Source organism: Anolis sagrei, chromosome 1, assembly GCF_037176765.1.
Source record: "Anolis sagrei isolate rAnoSag1 chromosome 1, rAnoSag1.mat, whole genome shotgun sequence".
Lineage (NCBI taxonomy): Eukaryota > Metazoa > Chordata > Lepidosauria > Squamata > Dactyloidae > Anolis > Anolis sagrei.
Genome location: NC_090021.1, coordinates 240,034,945 through 240,062,371, shown reverse-complemented (window position 1 = coordinate 240,062,371; position 27,427 = coordinate 240,034,945). Strand labels below are relative to the sequence as shown.

Genomic DNA, 27,427 nt, shown 5'->3' with positions numbered 1-27,427 from the left:
TTGATAAAACATTGAGAAATTACTGAAACCCACAAACATTTTAACCTTGTAAATTGTTTTCTGTTATACCATCAAATAAGTTATTGAATGATGTGTGTTTCAAACCAGTAAACTGGTGACCCTGGGTGAGTAACACACTCTCAGGCCCAGAAAACACTGTGATAGGATTGACGTAAGTCAGACACTCCTTGAAGGCATAAACAAAGCAAAAAAACAAAACAAACCGAGGTGTTTCTTTTTCAATGAGAACACCCACTTCATTAAATCACCCACATCTGGAATCCATTTCCCTTGCTTTTACCACAGTGTCCACCTTCCTTGCATTATCATTTTTATTCCCTGCTGCATTTTGTTCCTCCCTCTGTTTTGTGAAAACATTTTTTCTTTAATCTGATTGTTCCCTTAAAAAACAACCAACCAACCATTGGCCAGTGCAGATATTATGCAGTGAGGGGAAAAGCTTATTTTATTACTATGCTGGTGGTACAATGGAGTGCCAGACATACATATTGTGCCGTAGTGTTGCCCTACCATTCCAAAATAAAAGGTTGACGGCACCTCAGTTTTACCTCCAGGTCTTGTTTGCACGGCTTCTCACAAGGCTTTCCTGGTGCAACCCACCTTTGCTGAAATGTCATTCTTTGCCAGGTATTTCTGGAGAAATTAGTGGATGTTGACAAGAATCTTAATTGAATTTGTGTTCTAATGTAATTTTAATGGGAGCTGTGACATTTTTCTTGAGGCATTAAAGGTTGCTTAATGTTGCATTTTGAAAATATAACTGAAAATGCTCTGACATTTTGGATGTTTTCTTAGATTCTGTGATGAAGGTAGCTACTGGGTGAATGATTTGAGTCATGCATTTGTCTAGTTTTAATTACTGAGTTTCAGTTTGTTCAGACTGGGGTGCTTCCAGACAGCATAAAAATGCATGTTTTAACTGGAGGACAAAAAATCCCAGGACCTGAGAGCTGTGTTTTTTGTTAGTCCACGGCTATACAGTGATAGGAATACAGTAGAGACTTGCTTATCCGACCTTTGCTCATCCAATATTCTGTATTATCCAATGCAGTCTGCATCCTGCCAGGATTCACAGCTGTTTCTCTAGGCAGCAATGCACAGGGAGCCTCTCCACATGCCTGGTGCCCGCCAGGAGAGGCAAGCCGTGGCCGGTGCAGTCTTTTCCCATCAGGCACAGTGTCTGGCCTGCACTGACTGCATTTATGTGTTTTAGGTGCTATGTAGATGGGCCCTTTGCCTTCCTCTTAGGCTGAGAGACTATGATTTGCCTAATGTCATCCTATGGATTTCCATTGCTGAGCAAGCAATCAAACCCAGGTCTACAAAGCTGAAGTCCAATTTCCCAAATTCCATATCATCATGGCTCTCAGAAATTATGGTTACTTTCCCCTGGGAATTAGTTTTTTGTGCATGTTTTTGATGTAAGTCCAACTGATTGGTTGTAGCATAAGTCAAGGATGAAGTGGATTGCCTGGATCCTTTGTCTCTAAATTTCACTGGACAAGGAGAATGTATTTCTATTTGTATTCTGATAGCATTTGATATGATATCTTTAAATGTTCTTTGCTGATATGGATTTGGGAGGTACTGTTTTGCAGTGTTTCTAGTTTTTATTGCCTGAATATTTCCAGAGGATGACTTTGAAGGCCTGTTTTTCAACATCCTCGATCTTAATATGTGAATGAATAAAATGTATTACAGTCTTAGACTTGGATTTGAAGTGTTAAAGCATTAAAATCTAAAGATTTGGAGTTCTACAAGACTCAAAACTGTCCTCTATGCATTTAACTTCTACATGAAGCCATTGGGGGAGGTCATCCAGAGTTTCACAGATTTCTCAAGTGGTCTCCATATTGCATGAGCCTCTTCATTTTCCTTCCCATTCTCTGGCAATAGATCTTGCTGTCTGACCACATCCAAATAGGAGTCCCCGGTGGCGCAATGGGTTAAACCCTTGTGCTGGCAGAATTGCTGACTGACTGGTCAGTGGTTTGAATCCAGGGAAAGCAGGTTGAGCTTCCTCTGTCAGCTGCAGGTCCCCATGTGGGGTCATGAGGGAAGCCTCCCACAAAGATGGTAAAACATCTGGGTGTCCCCTGGGCAACGTCCTTGCAGGCAGACAATTCTCTCACACCAGAAGTGACTTGCAGTTTCTCAAGCTGCTCCTGACATGGAAAAAAAAAACACATCCAAGACCCATTGAGTCTTCTTTTTTCTCTCTGCTTGTTGTAAACATTCATTGTTCTTTAGTATCCCAATTTAATCTCTAATGGACATTGACATCACATTGAACATACCTCTTATTTCTGTCAGCTCACCAATCACTGTTTGATAGAAAGCTAACTATGCAGCACTTCTGTACCTCTGCTGTGTCTTTCTATCTTGAAACAGAGACATTTCTACACATCTAGCAATGTTTTTAACTTTGTCCAGCATGTGTCCCCTTTAAAAAAATTACTGATTTTTTAGGGGAAGAAACAGGGAAAAAGCTCAGGTTGGGGAATTCAGTTGGAAAGGTTTTGGGAATTTGGAGGGTGGAGAAGGAAACTAGGGTATGAAGGGTAAAAAGGTTTCCCTACTGGTAGGAATAGTGGTAAAGTGGTTGGGAGAAAAGGAAAAAAGGGGAAGGGAGATAAAAAGAAAAAGGAAAAAAAGAAAAATAGAATAAAAATAATAATTGGGGATAAAAAATGGAAAAAGGAAAAAGTGAAGTCTTCTTGTTTGTTGACTTCCAAATCTTTTCCTGTCCGGGATATTAGTCTCTTAGATATTGATTGTAGTTAGTCTCTCCGTCATCTTGTACTTGTACATTTCCTTCAGTTTTCCAAAAACAACAACAACAACAACAACAAAACAACATTTAGTGAAGTCCAGTCTGTTGGGCATTTGGATTTGCCTTGATGTCCTTGCAGAAAGTAATAATAATAAAAGCATGTGTCTCCTTCTAATGAAACAAAGTTTCTCATGATGTTCCATCTTGCAATCTAGCATGTACAAGTCCATACTAAAAAAAACAATAGATCATTATTGCTAGCCTTTTTCTGTGTTACTAAGAAAGATTCCATTTCTAGTTGTTTTTTTTAAAACTTATTTAAAAAAGAAAGCAATATACCAAGACTGAAGTATCACAGATGGGTCAAAGATTTGTTAATCTTATTCTAAATGTTAGTATTTATTATTATTTATTTGCTTTATTTCTATACCGCATTTTTCAGCCCAAACAGGCGACTCAGTAATAGAAGTCTAGAAACTAGAAGTTGAATAAAGAGACGTTCTGGGGTCCAGCGTCCATTGAAGAGCTACTTTTGAGCTCTTCAGGTCAGCAGACAATTGTAAAGCCTAATGAAATCCCAACTTCCCCACACAGTTTCACTGACCCTCTCTTTGCAATTTCCATGACAACTGCTGGATTAAGTAACCCTTGTGGGCAATCCCTTTGACCTCCCCTTGATATGGGAAGATAATTGTCTCCAGACTGTGAAAAACCACCATCATTTCTTTCCCCTAAGGAGCTTCACTAGAGAGGGAAAGCTTTAACCTGCCATCTTGTCCTGTAAATCCCAAAACAAAACAGGAAATTCTATTGGTCAGTAAAATAGTTAATTTGGGATTAGGATTATCAACTGTTCTGAATGGGGATTTACTCCCTTTGAAAGACCAGGTTTAATAATTTGAGGCCATTTTCTAGCCCAGAACTACTTCTGGAAGGCCAGTTGGCTGATGTGTCCAGCAGTCTCTTTGCTCAGAAGATGTGGGTTTTAAAAAAGTGTGGGGGAAGAAAGCCATTTCAGTGTAGTAATTCTTCTGAGTACAAAAGGTAAAAACTAGAAGGAATGAAGTCATGCAATAAATCAGATTTAAAAGAGGCTAAGGGTCCATTTACAACTGCAGACTTAATGCAGCTTGACACTACTTTAACTGTTATGGCCCAACACTATGCAAGTGCGGGATTTGTATTTTGGCGAGGCACCATCACACTTTGACAGAGAATGCTAAAGACTTTATAAAATTACAACTCCCGTGTTCCTATAGCATTGAGCCATGGAAGTTAAAGTGGTTTCAAACTGCATTAATTCAACAGTATAAGTGCACTCTGAGTCTCAGTCTGAACCTGCTGAAAATTCAAAACTTATATTTTGGAGGCACTCACCTGAAATCCCTGGAAGTTGAGTTTTATTTTCCTGGAAGGCCATAAAAGTATTTCATGGTTGAAACATGGTGGGCTCATTTGTGAAATAAATTCATTTTTATATTTCCTATTTATTTATCGTGTTATCAGCAACCAGACCATTGTATTATATTTCTAACAGAACAAACCAAACAAACAGATTAAAAAACCCACAAATTTTGCAAACTTGGTAGTTGATTAAATGTCCTTTGACCAGTATCTGGCCACTTAGAGTGCCTATGGTGTTGCCGCAACAAGGTCCTCCGTCGTGTATGTAGCAGGGCTCAGGTTGCATTGCAGCAGGTGGTCTGTGGTTTGCTCTTCTTCACACTCACATGTCGTGGATTCAACTTTGTAGCCCCATTTCGTAAGATTGGCCCTGCATCTTGTGGTGCCAGAGCGCAGTCTGTTCAGTGCCTTCTAAGTCGCCCAGTCTTCTGTGTGCCCAGGAGGGAGTCTCTCATCTGATATCACCCACGGATTGAGGTGCTGGGTTTGAGCCTGTCACTTTTGAACTCTCGCTTGCTGAGGTGTTCCAGCGAGTATCTCTGTAGATCTAAGAAAACTATTTCTTGATTTGAGTCGTTGACATGCTGGCTGATACCCAAACAAGGGATGAGCTGGAGATGTCTCTGCCTTGGTCCTTTCACTATTGGCTGCTACTTCCCGGCGGATGTCAGGTGGTGCAATACCGGCTAAACAGTGTAATTTTTCCAGTGGTGTAGGGTACAGACACCCCGTGATAATGCGGCATGTCTCATTAAGAGCCACATCCACTGTTTTAGTGTGGTGAGATGTGTTCCACACTGGGCATGCATACTCAGCAGCATTTAACCCATTTATATTTCCTGAGACTCTGCCTTTCTTTTACATATAGCTCAGTGCAAAAGATCAGCCATAATTGTTGTCTTTGCAAATCTCCAGATGTTTTACTGTTACCTTCAATCTGTGAAGATGGTTAAAACAGAGAGAAAATATTTGTTATACTTATTAATGTTTTATTGATTGCTTATTATGTTTTATATTAGTGTCTTTGATTGTTGTTGATTTTATATTGTATTTTATTGTATTTTAACATGTTGGATGCCACTTTTGGGTCCCTTCGGGGGAGAAAAGTGGGATATAAATAAAGATTTATTATTCATTATTATTTTTTGACTCTTCTTGGACTTCAGCTCTCTGAATAAAACATATTTGGGATTAGATTTAAAGACTGGCTTCACAATACTTCAGCCTACCTTGGCCTGTTTCTGTCCTGTGGATGTTGTAATGCAGGATAGGAAATAAATGAAAATTCTAGTCAATATAATTTTCTTATTGGTAAGCTGATCTGACTGCAGACATTTTCAGATATGGTATACAAAACTTGCCAAAATCATCACCATTTTTCTTACTTTCATTTCTTCTGCTAACTGAACAATGTCTCATACCTTTCCCTGCAACTGAGATGGCTTCTGTAAGTAAATGGCAGATGATTGATTGTCTTCCTAAATCCCTGCTGATTTTTAGTTGTATACATCAAAGCTTTGGAACTTTGCTTGTCAGGAATTGCAAGTGGAATTTACGTCATTTGATAGTCTCTGCTGCTGGGATTTTGAAGCCTGAGGTTGCTTCTGCACTGGCCATAATTGACATGGGAGGGATAATTCATTACCTCTGCTCTCAACTGTCACTTTCCACCTTGTATGCCTCTGGTGCACTGATGCATTTCTCTCCTGGAAATGGAACTGCTTCCAAACTGGATTAAAGTGTGAGTACAGAGCAGACCTGCAGAGCTTGGTAGTTATAAAGGGCCATTTTTAAAAATTCAGTGAGCTGTTTCTCCTTCCTTCATTTGTGCCTAATCATGATTAGCTGCAACTTGTCATGTGGCCACCAGTTTGCACTGCCTCCTCTTTACCGCCCGCTAGTTTTTTCATGTTAGGAGCAACTTGAGAAACTGCAAGTTATTTCTGATGTGAGAGAATTGGCTGTCTGCAAGGAGGTTGCCCAGGGGACACCCAGATGTTTTAGGAGGCTTCTCTCATGTCTCTGCATGAGGATCTGGAACTGACAGATGGGAGCTCACCCCATTTAATCTTATTCTGCAACTCCAGATTTGAACCGCTGACCTTTTGATCAGCGGTCCTGCCACCTCAAGGGTTTAACCCATTGCAACACCAGTGAAGAGGAAGCCCAGCTCCTTCACCAACCTCCTTTCAGAATGGAGGCCCACACATACAACTGCTATAATTGAAGCCTGGAATCTTGCTTACTGCTGGTTTCTGTAAGGAAGGCAGCATAATAGCCTTCCGCTGCAGATTATGGGTTTAATTCCCACTCATATAAGGCACAAGGATGGAGAATATTTCTATCTACCATAGAATAGCGGAGAATAAAGTGTGACCTTGCAAATACAGTTCTTAGCATTTACCACTATTTCATCATTGGTCATCTTAGCTAGGATTGCTGGGGAAAGTCCCAAGAACATCTGGAGAGTTGTATATTGGCCACCCCTTTATATAAGACAGAAATGTTATTCAGAGGTGGATAGTTAACATATTAAGCATGGCTGCATAACACTTAAGTGCAATATCCTTTTCTTCCCTCCCTGTGGATCAGACCTGGTTTAATTGAAGCCAAAACTGACAGGAGAGTAAAAGCTATTTTCTTTGAGCAGAAATAAATGTTTAATCAGGAGAAGTACCCACCCTCACAGCAAACAAGACATCTGTGCAGTTGCAAGTAGTCCTAGCAGTAGGCTTTATATTGCTGTGCTATATTCTGTATTTACATTGGGTTTTTAAAAGTGAATTTGGTTGGAAGCAAGAGGTTCTATAAGAATATTTCATGTTGGATGTAGAGAACTGGTAATGCGGGGATGTTTCTAATCCTGATTCTTCTGCTCCCTCATCGTTCTGGCTGAGGCTTAAAATGTGCATTGTCTAAGACACTAAAAATGAGAAATTCTGTCCTCTTCATTGGGTCCTGTTGGAAGAATAATCACAGTTTCTGTGACGCAAGTTACTTCATGAATTCCGTCAGTGCTTTGAGGGCAATGAGGCTGTGGTCAAACACACAAGTGGACTTGACTGTTTGGCATTTACCACTTGATCCAATGTATAACATTTCAGAGGGACTTTCATAAACAAAATGTTTATGCAATGTTGAATAAATGCTCGGTCCACTCTTCTCTGTCATAAGCAGCATAGAAGAGGATGATACGATATGAGAGATGGAGAGGTAGTAGCAGAGAGCAGCTGTTTGGTGAAGGTGAATAGTGAATGGAAGAAAATGAGAGGTGGACTAAGGATGATGGATTACAAATTACAATACAATGCAGTGTATGACTTAATGTTCACCTTTGATCAGATTCATATTATGGAAGCTTAGACTAAATTTTGATGTTTTTATTCAGTCTCCCAAACTTGGTAGCCCCCGGGAGGGGATGGGGGACAGGTCATCCTCAAACTATCCTCCCAGCGTAAGTATGGGGTGCCTCCTTTCCTTCCTTGGGCCGTTCTCTTGGGCCTCAACCTATCCTTTGGCCGAGAGAATGGCAAGGCAGGGAGGCATCCGCTGCAATGACAGCGGGGCCTGCCACATTCCCAAATTAAGAGGAGGAGGAGACAGGCTGTTTCTCAGAGTCTGTACTTCCCCTGGCTCTTCTTCCAACCTGGGGAGCCAGTGTCCCACCACATTCCCTGGCTGAAAGGAGTAGGAGGACACAAGCCACTGAAGAAGATCTCCCCTTAGCACTCTTCTCTGTCTGGAGAGATGGTGGCCCACCATGTTCCAAAGCAGGGAGGAGGAGGAGGAGGAGGAGATGGAGACACGTGGCTGGCAAGAGCTCCTGAAAGCTCTTGCCAACCGTGTGTTTCTGCTTCGGCCCTCCTCTCAGCCTGGGGATGTAGGCTGCTGCATCTGCATGCTGAGGGGATGTCTGAGGCAGATGAGGGCCGGACATGAGCCCAAAGGATCACATCTACCCCACGGGCCTGGGTTTGCCCATGCCTGATCTACACTGTAGGAAAAATATAGTTTCACGCCACTTTAACTACAATTGTTATATGCTATGGAATCATGGGAATTGTAGTTTTACAAGATCCTTAGACTTTACTAAAGAGTGCTGATGTCACCCCAAAGTACACTCCCATGATCGCATTGCATTAGGCCATGACTGTTAAAGTGGTATCAAACTCCATTAATTTTATCGTCCAGAATGATGCACCAGGGAGGGAGGTGGGGGCCAAGTTCTCAGGCAGGGAGTCATATAGAGTTGTTTTGTTGCACTCAGTTTAATGGCTGTCTGTAGCAGTACTTTAGTTATCACTGGAATTTTTATATCCAGTAAGACAGTCATCCTCAAACTGTGGCCCTCCAGCTGTTTGGGCCTTCCACTCCCAGAATTCCTGACAATTGAACAAGCTCATTAGGGCTTCTGGGAGTTGAAGGCCCAAACAGCTGGAGTACCGCAGTTTGAGGATGCCTGCTGTCGGATAGCCAAGGGTTTAATCTGCTTTGGCTGCCCACGTTATGAACTGCAATGTGTGTTAAAACTGGCACATTTTTCAAAGGGCCTGCAGCTGTGTGTTTTAACACTAGTCTGATATGCAGATAATTGGCAGGTGAGAAAGTTTTATCTCCATGGTGTGAAAAATTTCACCTGCTGCTTTCTAAATACCAGGCTGCTGTTCAAGGTACCAGAAGAAGGTAGGTTGCATGCATGTGTCTTTGGCTATTAAAACTGCACCTAATTTTATTTATTGAGAGCAGTGATACAAAACATTGGGAAGGACTGCAGTATTTGCTTGGTGCTTTCTTCCCTTTAAATTTGCATTTCTCTTTCTCTAAGGTTTAGGCGTACTGAGTTAAGAACCCAAAAATACAGACATAACTTGTTCAATGTCCTGTTCTTGGACAGAAGGTTTCTCCCAGGATTTGCCAGTTAAGTGAGTGATATGTGACCCTGAATGCACCCACTTGGGTTCTTTTGCTGCTGAGTGAATGCAGGGAGTTTCCATCCAGATGGTCAACCCAGCTATTTGCATATTCATGGTATGATCTTTTCACACATCATATATTTGGATCATCTTAATATTAGCTAATTTTAAAATGTGGATGAAGTGAGATCTGCCAAAGTGTGCATGATCAGTCTTTTCATTTGCTTATTTTTTTGCCATCAGATTTTACTTAGTTTCAAATTGGTGATCCCTTTTGTGTGTGAAACTGTAGGCTTCCGGGTAAATATCTTATGGTAGTTGATGCCTATATATAAACTTTTATTTAGAAAAATGATTTTTCATATAAATGAATACAATAACATGGGATCCATCATCCAGAATGTCATCATACTGCTCGTTCTGCCCTTCTCTTTGTCTCCTTTCTTCTGAAAAGTACGTTAACATAATCTGTTTGGAAGCCAGTCCAGTTGTACTTCCCAGGACTACTAAGTGTTAATTAACAGAGAAATGGGCTGTAAAGCCAAATTGTGATTTTTTTTCTACTTAAGAAATGTGTGTTGGCTCAGATAAAGTCCCACTAAGAGTGAGGAATGAATAGTTTTTAAGTGGTTAGAAAAGAAATTCAGGGGCCCTTATTCAAGAGGGTAGGTAGTTAAATGGAGTACGTATGTGGATAGATGATAGTTCTTGAATCTGGATTATCCTGCTATTCCTCTTCTTCAGCCTCCACTTTTGCCTAATAGCGTGTAGGATGAGAACAGCAATTTCTGAGGCCTCTCTGAAGCATGACTAATCACAGAGACTTCAGCATATGTGCAGCACACCCAGGCTGACAGCCAGCATCTTTTCCCAGTATAATCTTGCCTGCATAGCTTTTCAGTTCTTTTAGTATAGTTGAAAATTTCATGACATTTCTACTGGCTGTTTTGGGCGTTGAGGTAAATTGTGAGGACATGATTGAAGTAGAAAGTGAGGCATGACTCCTTCAAGAAAGGACTCAGATGGATTTGTATGTAGATTTGATAACTGAAGTAAAAAAAACCGAGGCAAAAGGTGTGGATGTCCATTCTCCCTCCCCATCAGTGACGGCTTAAGTTTCAAAGCTTGGCATGTGCATTTGAGGGGTAAACCTTGAGCCATTTTTTCCTGGCTTTAGGTGGGAGCTATGATCCTTTTTTTGGGATCCTCCCAAAATTTGGAGTTATTTTCGTTTGCTACCTCAAAAATCAGACCATTATGGTGGTGGTGGTGGTGGGGTGTTTCCCACCCATTGGCTTCCCTTCTCGGTGTGTGCTTCCATTCTGCTGTTTCTATTCTAGAGTAAGAGATGCTCAGCTGCCTGCATGCCCGCCACACATGCACTCTCAAAGAGTGCGTGTGTGGTGGGGTGTGCAAGCAAGCTCAGAGCATGCCTGTAGCTGAGCGCCTCTTACTCTACAGGCATGTGTGCTTTCTGAGCCTGCCTGTACACCCTGCCACACGCACACTCATAGAGTGTGTGTGTACACCTGCAGCCGAGCTCTGGGCCTGCCTGCACACCCTGCCACACACACACTCTCTTTCCAAGGCAAGGAGGCAATTTTGGCTGCAGACGAAAGCAGGCTTTCGTGTCAAGCAGATTTTTGTGCAGGAAGGGGGCTTCCCGTTTCTTGCTCCCAAAGAAATTGTAGGAACTAATCCTGCGCACAATGGTCCATAACCGTGCTTAATATGATGGCACTCCCACCTGTCCAAATTCAGCATATCCATAGAGCTGTTACTGCTGTGCTTTGTCTTCGACTGAATCTTTTCCTGTCTGCCCAACTTAGTATCTTTTTCCTCCTTGTTTTTAATGTTTGGCTCTGCAGCATTACATTTTTTACATGGGATAGTTATTCATTCTCCAGGGTCCAGTTGTAGATGCAACTTAGACAAGCCCTATTCAGACTTGTTTAAAAGCTGTATTTTGAACATTATATAATGAGAACAAGAAACTACTTGTTCTGTATAGGATTCCTGTTTGTACTAAACATAGGTACATTTCTGTATTAAGAGGTTACATAAAGCTTGCTACAAAAATGTAAGTGAAATATTAATGCAAATTGGGTATCCCTTATCCAAAATGCTTGGGATTAGATTTTTTTTCAGATTCTGAAATATTTGAGTGTACATAATATCTCAGATATTATTTACTGTATGTTTCGTATACACATTAAATACAAAACCTGACGGTAATTGTATATACAATATTTATCATAATTTTACGCATGAAGCAAAGTTTGAACAATCAGAAGCAACAACGTCACTTCCCCATGGATCATTCTGGATTGCTACAGTATGTTCAGAAAAAGGTGTCACTACCACCTTGGATACTTTTGTATTTTGGTAGATTTCATATTTCCAGATAATCCCACCCATAGGAGAAAAGCGGGATAAAAGCGAGATAATCCCATAAAACATACAGTGATTTAACATATCATAAAGACTGTGTCGTTCTCTTTTGCTGTCATGCCACAAATATCTTTGATAGAGTTCTTCTACTGGGACACTTTTATTGGTATTTGTGGGATGAAATAAATGTTTCGTATTACAGGTTGATTATCCCTTCTCCAGAAATCAGAAATTCTCCAAAATCCAAAATATCCACTTGGATGGCTAAGATAGTTAAACCTTTAGTTTCTGGTGGTTCACGCAAATAATGACGCTGCTTTAGTGAGGTGATGTTGCTGTTGCTTTTCCACCTCTATTTGTGCAACTATTTCTCAACTTCTCTTCCAAACTTCCTTGTACGTACCAATTGTGTATCAGTGTGAGGTCATGGTAACAATTCGATAAAAGTGCAACAATTGCTTCAATATGCTACAAAATTCTTAAGTTTCCTTGTAATCTGTTTTCAGTACTTTATTTGCAAATGCCATTTCACCCTCCGATTTAATCCTATTCCAAGCGTAGAACATGTTTAAACATATAGTTTGGTAGTTTCCACTAGTTCTAAGACCTGCGAGACATTTGACTTTCCTGATGCAGGGAGATCTGAAATAAAGAGTCCGGGGGGGAGAGGGGAATTCATACCTTTCATGTACTGCAAAGTTTTTAGTCATACTGATAACATGCTCTGGGGGATTTCTCTCTTCTTGACAATTTGAGGACCAATTTTGTTCCTCAACTTGGTATTGATTTTTTTGTCAGAATCTTGAAATGGCTTCAAAAAGTCCCCCCACCACCACCACTACCACTGGGGTAATGACTGACTGTTTTGCTGATTCTTTCATTGTTGTTTGCCTTCAAGTTTACTCGGGTTTATGGCATCCCTATTGCATTTCCTTGGTAAGATTTATTCAGACAGGTTTACTTTTGCCTTCCTCTGAGTCTGAGAGTGTGACTTGCCCACAGTTTCATGGTTTTCATGGCTAAGTAGGGATTTGAACCATAGTCTCTTGGATTTATCAAATCATATGAGGATGACAGAGAGTTCGTTACAAACACATACTTCCTATAACAAAATAGATTAATATATATGTAGATATGATAACATTACCAAGAGATAAATCACATAAACTATTTAATTGGAAGTAATAAATGTTATTAAGAGGGGATTATGTGGATATGGAGTCCCTGGTGGCACAGCAGGTTAAACCGCTGAGCTGCTGAACTTGCTGATGAAAGCTTGGCAGTTCCAATCCAGAGAGTGGGGTGAACTCCTACTGTTAGCCCCAGCTTTTGCCAACCTAGCAGTTTGAAAACATGCAAATGTGGGTAGATCAATAAGTAGTGCTTCTGCGGGAAGGTAATGGCACTCCATGCAGTCATCCTGGCCACATGATGTAGCTTGTTGTTTATGTTTTGGTTTTATTTTGATGTAATATGTTGTCCAGGCTTGACCCCATGTAAGCCACTCCAATTCCCCATTTGGGAGATGGTGGCGGGGTATAAATGATGATGATGATGATGATGATGATGATTATTATTATTATTATTATTATTATTATGACCTTGGAGGCATCTACAGACAACACTGGCTCTTCAGCTTAGAAATTGAAATGAGCACCACCACCCCACCCACCCTCCAAAGTCAGACACGACTAGACTTCATGCCAAGGGGAAAGCTTTACCTTTATGTAGATACAGCTACTTAAAAGAAGATCAGAATTCTATTTTGTCTTCTTTCTTTCTTTCTTTCTTTCTTTTCGTCTTTCTTGTTTGCTTCATATTTAAAACTTTTATTTTCTGGTTTTAAAGACCTTTTCCATTGTTTCTAATAGTTCAAACTTGTAATACATTTTAAGATTGTAAACAATGAAAAAGGCCTAAAGGTAAAGGTTTCCCCTGACATTACGTCTAGCCATGTCCGACTCTGGGGGCAGGGGTGGCACTCATTTCCATTTCTAACCCGAAGAGCCAGCATTGTCTGTAGATGCCTCCAAGATCATGTGGCCAGCATGACTGCATAGAGCACCATTACCGTCCTGCAGAAGTGGTACCTGTTGATCTGCCCACATTTGCATGTTTTCAAACTGCTAGGTTGGCAGAAGCTGGGGCTAACTGCGGGAGCTCACCCCACTCACTGGATTGGAACTGCCAACCTTTCGGTCAGAAAGCTCAGCAGCTCAGCGGTTTAACCCACTATGTCACTCGGGGGTAGGGGAGGGTAAATAAATGTTCTAAAATATGAAGCAAGAAAAAAGAATGAAAACGTTAAAAAAGAGGGTTAAGGTCTTCCTTTAGATGGTAGTATCTATGTAATTCCCCTCTCAATAGCCTGGTCCTTCTAATCATTGCCAAGTCATTATTTTCTACAAAAAGGCTAGGGTGGCTTCGTTCTTTGAGAATGCCTCTGCTAACCTTTTTCTTATTGAAGTACAATTGGTCATTTTCTGCTAAATCAATCAGTGTCATCTTCCGCTGTTCTGTAGCAGGTAGCATTGAGTTCATCCACAACTCTTTCCCAACTGCACATTCAACTCCAGAAGAATTTTTATTTAAACATCTGGATCTAATTGAAAATTAATCTTTAAAATCCTTTGCATTGGTGTGTGCACTTGAATCCATTATTTTTAGCCCTTTCACTTTTCCACCACATATGACAAAATGCACCTTCAAGCTGTTCACATTTTCATCATACATTACACACTCCGTTATGCATTCTGGACAGTTTCTCTGAGGTCATATACCAATGATATATCATTCCATAGACATTTTCTTTAAAATCATGTATATTTCAGTCTTTTTAGCCATATCTTTTCCCACTGATCCATCTGTATATTATAACTGAAATATTTCTCAGCAAAACAGATTCAGTAATGTATCGAACTACTAAAGACTGGGCTTTAATAATAGGAAAACATTTCTAAAACTCTCTCATCCATTATATATTTTCATAGCAAATAATAATAATAATAATAATAATAATAATAATAATAATAACTTTATTTATACCCCGCCACCATCTCCCCAAGGGACTTAGAGTGGCTTACATGAGGCCAAGCCCAACAACACATCAATAAAACAAGAAAGCAATAAAGAAAACAATACAATTAATATAAATCACATATAAACAATAAGCAATAACACACAAGGAATTAAAAACCTATGGCTGGGCCAAATGTAATAGTTTAAAAATTTAAAAATAAATGCTGGGCATGAACAAGGTAGGATATATCTGGTAGGAGGGTATGCTGAATAACCAAACAGTAAATCTCTCACACTCTGTTTCTTGGAGTTAGAGCCAAAATCTTTATTAATAGCGATGTGTGTATGCAAGTGTTGAAATAAATTCATGGCAAATACTACTTAAAAATACTTAAATGTTTACTTGTGCTACTTCAAACTGGCAAGGCAGAATTGGGAGGAAATAACAGATCATCATATTAGATAGAGATATAACTTAAGGAAAGTGTGATTGAGAAATATGAAAACAGAAAAAGGGAAGGAAATTTATTTCTTCCCAGATTTGTAATTGAAAACAGACGCTTTTGCCTGTAATGCTTCCAGAAGAAGGGGTTAAGTGTGTTGGTTGTGCATTTTGTTATATTTCCATTTTGTATGTATGAGTTTAAGGCACTCCAGGCCACTTTTAAAACATTATTTTTATGTCCATACAAATAAAACTTCTTGTAAGAGGAAGTGGGCAAAGAACACTGAATAAATCAGTAAGAGTGCAGGTCCGTCCTGAATGGCACCTCATGGACTGGAATTAATTTGTTTGACAGTCATAGATTTGTGCTTGGTGGCATTGCTATTAGACTTTAGCAGCTAGTCCCTGTTTTGAGAAACATGCTGATCCCTGGAGTAGTGCTGGTCCTTGAGCCATTTCTGCAATTCACTACTGTTTCCAGGGTAGAAACAATTGTAACTCATAGGAATTAATATGTTGTCTGTCCATGTCATTGATGTCCTAGGAGCTCCCAGTGGCACAATGGGTTAAATGCTTGTGCTAGCAGGACTGAAGACAGGCAGGTCACAGGGAGAGGGCGAATGAGCTCTCTGTCAGCTCCAGCTCCCCATGCGGGACATGAGAGAAGCCTCCCACAATTATGGTAAAACATCTGGGCATCCCCAGATTGGTCCTTGCAGATGGCCAATTCTCTCACACCAGAAGTGACTTGCAGTTTCTCAAGTCACTTCTGACATGAAAAAAATGATGTCCTCTTCCCATTCAGATGATGATGATGATGTCTTTTAAAAATAAAGATTAAAAAACATAGTTGGCTTTGACTTATGAATGCAAGACCTTCAAGACAGGCCTTTCGAGTTCAGGTCCATGACTTCTTTAATCAAGTATATCCACCTATATTGTCATGTTCCTCTTTTCTTACTGTTTCCCACTTTACCAAGCATTATCACAATTTCTAGTGAATTTCACTTTCTTCACTGAGACATGCAGCTAAAATTACAAAAGTCCTGTTCCTCTGGAAGCATGATAGAGCTTGGAAGACTTTGATAGTAGAGACAAAAAAAGAAAGCAAAGAAAAATATCTTTACTCTTGTCCGTGTGCACATGAAACTTTCCCCGAGGCACACTTTGTCCTTTTGCCTGCCTGGAACGCTATAGCATGTTAGCACATGCACGCACGCACCCCTTTCTCATAAGGCAGAGATCAGGGTTAAGTCTCTTCAGTGGCTGTATGCAGCTTGACTTTTTGTTGTGTTCATGATGTAACAGCATATCTGTCATGAGGAGAGTTTATTGTGTTTCTCCTACATATTATCTCACAGCATATTAACTGTTCCTGTAGCATAGGTACTGTTGCTGTGCTAAAATTCAAGTTCCACCATTTCTTCTCTTTACCAGGAAAAGTACAGTTTCGTTCAGTGAATAAATATGGTATAAAGGCACCTGGATTAAAACAGTTTTCTTAAACTTTTTATATTTTAAAAGGCAGCATATAAATAAAGATAATAATTACGATGGTGACAGTAATAACAGAATAAATTGTCAGGTGAAGCAAAGGGAAGGGTTGTGTTTCTCAAGGGCCGTGGTTTGCTTGTGAGACTGAACTGAAGGGCAGTGGTTGGAAAAGATCCTGATGCTATGGTAATTGAAACTGGTGATGAGCTGGGACTTTCTCTGTGAAGTATTTGCCCTAGGCAGAAATGCAAATGCTGATTCCCAGTAATGTATAAATCCAATGCTGAGGAAGAGATCTTCCTGCAGGATGAGAAATAAACGAGATTATTCAAGGGTCTTGTGAGTTCCAAAATACTGGCCTTCGGATAAGGTAGACTACTGTTTCCTGCTTAGAAAGGAGACAAAGCCAGTTAGCACTTGGGTGTGGTCTACTAGTTGGCTTGTATCACATCTCTGCACAGAGTGTGATTTGAATGGCTGTATTACCTCCAATGCAGATGTGACTGTCTTTTGTGTCTCTGCATAAATCACTGTTCTGGGTGCACACATTATGGACTCCACAGCCAGCAAATAATTGTTAATGATTGTCTAAAGTGGGTTGTTGTAGGTTTTTTGGGCTAAATGGCCATGTTCTAGAAGCATTGTCTCCTGCATCTATGGCAGGCATCACCTCACAACGTCTGAGGCTGCCTGCCATAGATACAGGTAAAATGTCAGGAGACAATGCTTTTAGAACATGGCCATATAGCCTGAAAAATATACAAGAACCCAGTGATTCCGGCCATGAAAGCTTTCAACAATACTTTGTCTAAAGTGTTTTGGGTTCAAAGAGTTTTAATTTTGAATGGCTGTGATAGTCCAGTTTGTGGCTTACAATACACCGAGAGAAAGAGATGAGAATGAGAGGATAAATTATTTTGCCCTAACTGATTCATTTCCAGTCTCCAGGACCACTTCTGACATGGTAAGAACTGTGTTTTCCATCATGGACATGCAATCCAGAGCTGTGATGAATGGCACTTTTCCTTCAGTGTTTTCAAAGGACAGGCAAAGCTTTTTTTTTCTGACTAATTTCATCCTCCTAGCAACCGTTAGACATATACAAGGTTTTATTAATATTGTATTTGGTACACGTGCAGGATTACTGATAATAATATATTCACATTACAATCATTTGGCTGGATTCAGAGCTGCTGCTTTGCAAGCAAACGGGCTCCTTCTGGTCTTATGTGTTGATTCAGTGGAGGATAATGCTGTTAGAGATGCAGGGCATAGACAGCCTTTGCCAGCATTCCTCTTCCTAATGCTGCAGAGCCTCCAACTTCCACACCCTTCTGAGGGTCCTTTTAACAGTGCAACTTTTTTTCTAGATTAGTATCCAGATAGCTGAGTTATGTTCCAAACAAATCTGTAAATTAAAGTAAAGTGCTAAGTGTGTGGAGTAGATATATTCTGAGTGCTAGATGACTTTCCCTGGTGAGAATGTTCTTGAGCTGGGATACTGCAACTCATAATGGGTTGTTAACAACTGGCAAAATGAGTCCCTTAGTGCCCAAAATTACCACCACTCAGACTCAGGCCAAGACTCTAGCTTTCACTGGTTTTCAGTGAAACAACTAGTTTATCTGGCATTAGGGAAAAAAGAAGGCCATGTTGCATGTAGATAGATTCAGCCAAGAAAGCCATGGTCCTGAATTTGCAAGACTTGAGAATGGTTTGTTAATAACAGGGTGGATTGGAGATCTCTTATTCATAGGGTTGCCATTGGCTAAAGTTAGTTGGATGACAGTTAACAACAGTATGTTCTTGTCTCTACATACATGTAATAATAATTGTGCAGTGAAATTTTAAATTAAGATTATTGCTCTAGAAAGAAGTAGCAATAAGAAATTCACAGGGATTGTCATTTTCTTTCCAGGAAATAATAAAATCGCAGCTGTGTTGTCACATTGTCTTTCATTAAGTAATCTTCCATTGCCTTTTGAAGATGTCCTCCAGTGGCCAGATTGTAAAAGAGGAAGGGTGTTCATGACTGACAGAGATTCACTTGAGTGAGATATAAAGATTAGCTGCCATATAATGTAAACTGTGCTGCTCATAGTCCTACTGCATCTCTACTGAGATTCTTGGATGTTTCGTGATGGAGAAGACGAGTCAAGGATGTAAACAGATGCAGCCTTGGAGTCGGGAGGATGAATCTGAGCTGGGACCACGGTGGCTCCAGTCCTCCTGCTGCACAGACAAAAACCTACTTATGAATTTGAAGGTCTAAGTATAACTCTGAATACAACAGATCAAATTCTGCTTAATGGCCTGCTTGGCTGTCAGGTTGCTTAACTCTTGTCTCTGCTACTGTTGCAGGCACTCACAAACCCTGAGCTATTTTTCTAAATTAGGGGGCATCCTTGTCCACAGGCAGATGTGAGGTTATGTTCTGCCATCTTTTTCCCTGTGTGTGCTGATCTGTAGGTCTTGGTTGAAGTAGGAAGCAGGAAGTAGCCATAGCTCTGTTTGGTTGATTTGGATTCTTTCAGGCAGCACATCCTGTCTGATCTTCGAAGTTAAGCAGGTCAGGCTTGGTTATTTATTTATTATTTATTTAGAACTTTTATATACCGGTCTTCTCACCTCCAACGAGGGACTCAGGCCGGTTTACAACAAGGAGGTTCATACACAATAGTTTAAAACATCACATCAGTAATACACTAATATTGTGCTTTGATGGGAGACCACCAATGAATACTAGATGCTATAGCAGTTGTTCTTAACCTGTGGGTCTCCAGGTGTTTTGGCCTACATCTTCCAGAAATCCCAGGCAGTTTACCAGCTGTTAGGATTCCTGGGAGTTGAAAGCCAAAACATCTGGGGACCCACAGGTTGAGAACCACTGGCTTAACCCCTCATATGCTGCCTTGAAATTCTTGGAGAAAATCTGGAGGATAGATCTGACTAATTAACATGATTCAATGAGAATAAAGACATCAAAAATCCTTTTATTCCAGTGGGAGGTTTGAACATATGCTTCACTTACTGATACCAGGAAAACTGAAAGCATTTTATCTCCATCTGGATTATGACCCAAGGGTGTGATCTTAAAATACATGCAGTGGGTCCTTGGTATCTGCTGGGTTTGGTTCCACAGCCCTCTGAATAACAAAATCAGTGGATGTGCAAGTTGCATTATGTAAAATTGTTTACATTCTCTCCACCTTTCCAGCCTCAATTTAATGAATTCTGACTTGTAGTAGCAGCCATAAATGTTTCTGTTGATTATGTCCGCCTCAATGCCCAGTACAGGAACTCTCCCTGACATCATAGACAGCTTGACGGAGATGCAGAAAAGAGTAACATAGCTCAGTCTCGCTTTTCAGCAAGCTTTGGTGATACTCAAAAGCTGATGGTTCCAAACTAGACAGTAAAATTAAAATCTATTTGTATCAGGGGGCATTAATTAACAACCAGAGTGAGGCACTCCATGTTGGCTACAAATAATCATTAACTACCAGGACAGAGCAAAACATACAAATTCTGGCCTCAAGCATCAAACTTTTTCAAGGAATAATGCAACAATGTGGAATGTAATTGGTGTATTTGATGACTATTCCTGCTTCTTTCTACTGGGAATACTTCTCATTCATAATGTGAATGATATATAATATGCCATCTCTAGGAACGTGTGGTTGTTTTCCCAGTCCTATGGATGCTGGGCTTTCATTTGAATGTGTAGTTTATTATACTTCCTGGTTTTTTGTTCACATGCATATTTGTTTCTTTTGGTTCATGTCATTCTTATGCATGCTTTCTGGAGCTTGGAAAAATCACTTTATTTGGATAACAACTCTCAAAATCAAGGTTTGGTTAAAAGGAAATTGGTTTAATGATTATGAAAACGTAGAGCTCCCTCATTATTAAAATAAATCATGGAACAGAGGGAATTCACAGAAATTGTGGGATCAGCCTTCCAAAAAAAAAACAATTCCCCCCAGCTTTGTTCCTTTCCTTATTGCTCCTTCCTTGTCTGTGTTGCGTGCTGGCCCTGACCATTTTCTTGCTTGCTGGTTCATCTTTGTCCTTTTGTGACACGGCAGTGATTTGATCGGAATAATTGGAGAGCAGTGGGCTTTTCTTTCACATGAAGTTCATTGTGTCCTTGCTCTTTGATTTTCCTTCTTGTGTGACCAAAGGGAGGCTTTGTCTCTATAGAGAAGCTATCAGATCCAGTGGGACTAAAATAAACTGTTTTCCCATTCACTGTGTTTATATGGGGCTTTTTCATGGAGCTATTGCTATGCATTCAGGGTGGATGGATGCCAAATTACAACTCTTAACAGTTTAGAATCATTGTCTAACTAGATCATAGCAAGCTTTTCTTTTATACGTATATCTATCCACTTATTACATTCTTGTCTACCTTGTGACCAGTGGTGGTTGGTTTCACTCTTTTTAGTGGGGTTGTGAATCCGCTTTGACTTTTTAAAATCCAAACATTAAAGTTATTGAATCTGTTTTGACAATAGGATTCAGCACTGGATAGCTCCTGTGAAGTTTGGGCTACTCCATGTTTCTGAATAATGCTGGAAATGAAGTATCTCCAGTCTCTTAGTCACGTTGGGAAATTAAAAGCATTTGATAAACTTCTTTGTTACCTCTTTTCGCTCTCCCCCGGCCCCAATCCTCTTCATTTGGCCTTGACTACAGTCTGTATTTTGTTTTCATTAACACTGTTATGATGATGCAGACATATAGTTCCATCATGGTGAAAATAAATCATAGTTTGAAGGAAATTCACAAAGAAAAGGGCCCATACTGTGCTCCCAAACTCCTGCCTAGGTTTAGAGCAGTGGCTCCCAACCTTTTTTTTGGTCAGGGACCACTTTGACCAGGGACCACTCCCCAACATTAGTACCAAAAGGGTTACAACTCAGTTTTAGGTCAACTTTAGGTTCAGTTTGGTTATTTGTGATGCTGATTCAGAAAATTGCATTAGATAGACCACAACATCTCTAGTTTCTGATACAGAACATCTACCATCCAGTAGTCACCATCTGCTCACCCACAGAAAACCATATTTAGTAATCTAGATATGCTGACCTTATTTTAGGTCTCACAGCCCACCAGTGGGCCACGGTCCACAAGTTGGTAACCACTGATTTAGAGTGACTGCAAACAGCATCAGCCTATCATGAAAGACTCCCGTATAGTAAAATAACAAAGTTTAAAAACATAAAAGATCTACAAAATACTAAATTTTGGAGCCCAGACTGAGCAAGTAGGTGTTTCTTTTGAGAAAGAAAACCCAGATAATTCTTTATATTGAAAACAGCCCTTGTCTTGTGATATGTTTTTCCAACCCAGGATACATGATTTGGCCTTTTGGTACTGAAGAAGAACAGATTGTCGTTAATAAAAATGTGAGTGTAGCTGGCATGAAAGCAATCATATCTGTGCAAAATAGAAATACCACTGAGAAACTGAGAAGAGATGCGCCCTAACCTAATATCCCAAAGATAATAAATTGGTTCAACAGGTTTTTCTTTAGGGAGGGTTTTTGAAACCAAGATGATCTTATAGAGAAGACTTTATCTTAGGGTGGATCTACACTGCCATATAATTCAACATCTGATCCCAGATTATCTGTTTTGAACTGTATTAAATGAGTCTAAACTGCCATATAATCCACTTCAAAGCAGATAATTTGGGATTATATGGCAGTGTAGAAGGGGCTTTTTAAGTTGCATGAAGTACTGCCAATACGCTGGCCTTCAGAAAAAGGTCTTGAATCAGAGCAAGATGATATGGTCCCAAGCCTTTTCAAGCAGAAGATAGGCACTGCAGTGATGCATTTTGGTGTTAAGTGGTTTCTGGTTTGGTTTTTAAAATATTTTAGCTGCTTTTCAGCCAGTTTTAGTACTAATAGAAGCTTTTAACCATCTCCAAAAGCAATGCCATTTATATGGTACATTATAGGAAATCAGCTGGAATTGTATTGGAACATGACTTTCCAGAAATATAAAGGCTTGGAAAAAACCCTACAAAACATTTTTTTTCCTGTTCAAAGCCTCTTTTCCTGAAGAAAAATGGGGGAAAATATATTATGGAATCTTTTAGAATGACATATAAAATGTTGATCACAAGGTATTCATATATTCCACCCCCCCCCCCCCACAATTATTCCTAATAACTAATGAACAGGAAGGATGTTATGGAGGACTATGTAAAAACTAAAAGGAGAGCAAAGTTCTGATTAGTGCTAGGATGGGAGACTACCAATGAATACTAGGTGCTGTAGGCAATATTTCAGAGGAAAGAACTGGAAAAACTATTTTGAGTATACCTTGCCTAAGAAACCCCTATGAAATTTATGGGATCACTATATGTCAGCTAGTAATTTGAAGGCATATATATAAACGCATATATTCTGTATCTGTATCAAATCATTGCAATTCATGGCCTTGATTTCCTTTTGTAAGTTCTTTTTGTGAAAGTGATTACTTTATGTCTGCTTGACATTATAGAGAACTATAGGGAACAAAATAGTTTTCTTTGTATTATTAATGTGAGCAGTTTCTTCTGTTCTTATCATTTTTGCCTTCTCCTAATCAATTCTCAAAACCAAAGATACTCTTTAACATTCAAGACCATGTAGCTCCATTTGTAACCACAAAATAAACATTGATATGAAGTAAATCTAGTTTGTAATTACTGTTAAATTAAATTCATTTTAATATTCCAAATATATTTTGTTGTTGTTCATTCGTTCAATCGTCTCCGACTCTTCGTGACCTCATGGACCAGCCCACGCCAGAGCTCCCTGTTGGCCGTCACCACTCCCAGCTCCTTCAAGGTCAGTCCAGTCACTTCAAGGATGCCATCCATCCATCTTGCCCTTGGTCGGCCCCTCTTCCTTTTGCCTTCCACTTTCCCCAGCATAATTGTCTTCTCTAGGCTTTCCTGTCTCCTCATGATGTGGCCAAAGTACTTCAACTTTGTCTCTAGTATTCTTCCCTCCAATGAGCAGTCGGGCTTTATTTCCTGGAGGATGGACTGGTTGGATCTTCTCGCAGTCCACGGCACTGGACTGCGAGATATAAAATAGGCGAGATATAAAATTGGTATGATATAAAATATATTTTATATCTAACCCAATTATATATAATGCATTTCATGTTTCTGAAGTGATAAAGAGATTTAAACTGTAAAAGGTGCTAGTATGGTATTTTTTTCTGAAAATTTCTTGGGGTTTTGTGGGCTTTAAAACATCGCAAATTTTTAGATCTCTGTGGATAACTGTAGCCAAACTATCCCTGTTCAGAAAAAAATGAAGGCTGGTGAACATACCAAAGCTGGTAGAAGGTGCTCCATGTTGGAAAGACCAACTGGAGACGAATGAGATAACTGCATCTAGCAGGTCTCCTAAGGTATGAGCCTGTCCTTCAATCATAATTGAAAACACCACTTCCCTGCATTCGAAGCCATCTACCTCAAGAGTAGGAATCTTTCCATCCTCCTGATATTGATGGGCTATGATATCCCTCATCCGTACCCAGCACAACCAGTGTTGAGGAGTGCTGGAAGTTGCAGTCCCACATCACCTGGAATAAAAAGTAGGACACATAACATGGGACCCTGAATGGCCCTATAACATAAATGGCATGCCTTGAGCAGAAATGCCTCACTGCCATCTTCTAGAAATGGTCCGCCATGTAAAACCACCATTATCACCATGTTCCCTATGGAAAGGCCCGGCAAGATCCTGCTGCGTGTTACCATGGCTGACTTTGAGTTTCCTTATGCTGAATAATTGAGAAAGCCTCTCTTGTCTTAAAACCTGGTGAAATATTAAACTGAGAGTGAACCTCAGTGAAGCTATGTAGGGTTAAATTACACACTTTCTTTTTATTTATTTAAAATGTCTCTCCCCATTGCAACTGAGCCTTAGCAAACAAAGACGCGTGCATTTTTGTGAATATCTTTAACCAGTGTGAGAGAAGAGATACATTTGGAGGAGACTGGGAGCAGGATAGAGCACAATCCAAGGTCCACAAAACAGCGATATCTTTATTGTCCAAACAAAATGCACAAAATACATTGTGTAAATTTTTAAGGCTTCACTGTTTCCTTGATCAAACAATATAAAAAAAATCATACAGAAGGGAAAAAATCAACATTGTTGGAGTCACAGGTTTACATTCTGTTGTTAGTTCAGATGGTCTGGAAGGAGCTCAGTGCAGCAAAGGCCACTCCTTTCCAAGACCATCTGGACACCAGGGACAAAGGGCAGTAAAAGGCAAATAATAAAATTTCAAGCCCATTAGCAACACAAAAGCAAAGGAGCCGGGAGTCACTCCTAACCTCAAGAGTGTCAACTGCTGATTGTTTCACTGACCTTTTGGCAGCTGGAAAAGACAGAAATAATTGTTGGGTTCATTTTGCATTTGAATCATCTTGTTTAATTTAGTTTTTTTTTTTAAAAAAGTCTCTGCTTGGCCTCTTGTTCCAAGGCTGCCGAATTTAATATTGTGATAATACCTATCATCTGAGTTGGGTTTGGAGGAGAGGGACATTTTGCTGGTTATACTAGGGGGGGAAATGGGCCATAGTTTTTGCTTCCTCCAGTGCCCTACCAACGTGTGGGGATTATAAGTGGACTTCTTATGTTCCCCTTATTTAATATTAACTTTAGTGTAAGAAGTAACGGCACTCCATGCAGTCATGCCGGCCACATTACCTTTGAGGCGCCTACGGACAATGGCGGTTCTTCGGCTTAGAAATGGAGATGAGCACCACCTCCCAGAGTCAGACATGATTAGTCTTAATGTCAAGGGGAAACCTTTACCTTTACTTAAGAATTAGCCTGAGAAAAGAAGGGATCTGGCAGCTCTGCTAAAGCCTTAAGTTGCTTTGAGTAGGCTCTGGAGACAAGGGTTCAAATGCCTGCTCTGACATGACCAAGTCACACTCAACCTCAGATGAAGATTAAAGGAAAACCCCTCTGAACAAACCTCATGATATATTTGCACTACCATAAGTTGGAAATTACTTGAAGGCACACAACAACAACCTTATGGTTCTTTGTCTTCGTGTACAGCTGAAGAACCTATGGCCTTCCAATTGCATTCTGGACAATCCAATTCTAATCAGAAGTATGACCCCCACCATCCCCAACTGGGCCCCACAAGGAATTTCACTGCTTGTAACATTATTTAAGTAACCTTACTCTCTTGAACTGAACTTCTGTGATCTCTGCTGCTCTATTATGTCTGAAGTTAAAGTAAGTCGTAGCATTATATTGTTTCTCATTGCTACAGTTCTTTCCTGTTGGTTCTTTCAGCTGCCCTGAGGTTTCACCAGGGCCATGTGGTGGGGCTAGGAATATAAATTTTAAAAAATTGAAAAGATAAAAGAAAGAGGTAACCAAAGACACCTGGCTGTTGAACTCACTCACTCCCTATGTTCGACGTTAATGCCACTAATTTATTTGGCTATTTGGTCTTTGTGCCTGTTGATTTAATAGTTAATCATTTTCTTCTGCCCCTGGAAAACATTTTCAAGACTTTTAAAAATAGGAGCCAGTTCAGGCAGCATGCTTTCTCTTACAAAGAACAATCAAGTTTGGTCCTGGCTCGTACTGCACCTTTGTATGATGACCCAGCAGCACCAACTCTGAGAGTGATAGCAGGGGATTTTTGTTGGATTTTTCCCCCTATGTACTCTTTTAACTACAGATACTGTGATGGGTTGTGCCTGACAGCTGGTGGTTTCCATATTAGTAGTAGACTGATGAACCCCTATATCATTAGATTAAGCACATTGCATAACTCAGGCTAAATGTGAAAGCACACTGAATGCCTCATTGCCTGGAGTGGATACCACTTTCTGATTTCTTTGCTACTTATGCCATGTTGTCTACAAATTTGTGCAAGGCCAGGAGACCATGGAGCCAAAGCAGGTTACCCAAGTTTGAGCTTTTTTCAAAAACATAATTTCAAAATAAAAAGTCTAAAGAAATCTGTTTCATGTAAATAACTGGTTTCTGACCAGTTCTTCATTTCAGAGAAGGAATGGATTCTGTCATCATGATACATAGAAGAACAGACTTCCCAGTTTCACTAGCAGTAGTTTAATTTTTCCACAAAGTGTTTTATAATATTTATCTTCTATGCACCATCTATGTGAGACAGTGTGTGTAAGTGCATGTGTGAGGGGAGACTCCACTGAGCTGAGAGTTTAATCCTGTTCAGATTCCTCTCCCTACCGATCGCTCCCGTACTTGGCAATATATTTTAATGTAAACCACTGATGATGATTAATTGGGTATGAATAATAAATGGCATCAATCCCTTTCCTGTTTCATGTGTGTGCTTCCCTTTACCTGCTCATTGTAGTTTTTCCACAATGCCTTAAGAGGGCTGTAATCCCCTTTGGTGCTTCTCAGTGTTGAGGGCTTTCCATTTCTATGTAATGAAAACAGTTCGTAACTGGCTGGTGTTTTGCATCAGCAGAAGAACCTGGTGTCTTCAAGGTATTGTTCCTACTTTCTCCCAATGGCACTTGCAATGCTATAATATGAACTTGTTATTGCCCTGTGTTGTCAGGTGGCATTAATGACAGATGGTTGTGAGGAGAAAGGTTTCACCCAACCTCTAGGGTTGTTAATTTTTTTCTCTTTTCTTTCAGGTCTCTGTGTTGTGAGGGGTCCCTGAGGTGGGACTGGCCAGAAGATGACAGAGTACAAGCTGGTGGTGGTTGGTGCTGGAGGTGTGGGGAAGAGTGCTTTGACCATTCAGCTAATCCAGAACCATTTTGTTGATGAATATGATCCCACGATAGAGGTGAGCAGCCTGATTGTTTTGAGAAATGCTCTGTTGAATTCCTTTCTTTTTTGCACCAGTGGTTTCATAGAATCTTAGAGTTGGAAGGGCCATCTAGTCCCACTCCCTGCCAAGCCTCTATAAAGATGTCCAGCCA

The 27,427-nt window shown here is 40.1% G+C and overlaps 1 protein-coding gene across 2 annotated transcripts in view; it reads left to right on the top strand.

Annotated features, from left to right (window-relative positions):
• HRAS (HRas proto-oncogene, GTPase) overlaps nucleotides 1-27,427 on the top strand; it is a 62,476-nt gene that overhangs the window by 9,324 nt on the left and 25,725 nt on the right. For both annotated transcript variants that reach the window (XM_060769646.2, XM_067462583.1), the window contains exon 2: nucleotides 27,137-27,291. In XM_060769646.2, coding sequence (XP_060625629.1) covers nucleotides 27,181-27,291 — 111 coding nt within the window. In that variant the 5' untranslated portion in view covers nucleotides 27,137-27,180. The remainder of the gene's footprint in view (nucleotides 1-27,136; nucleotides 27,292-27,427) is intronic.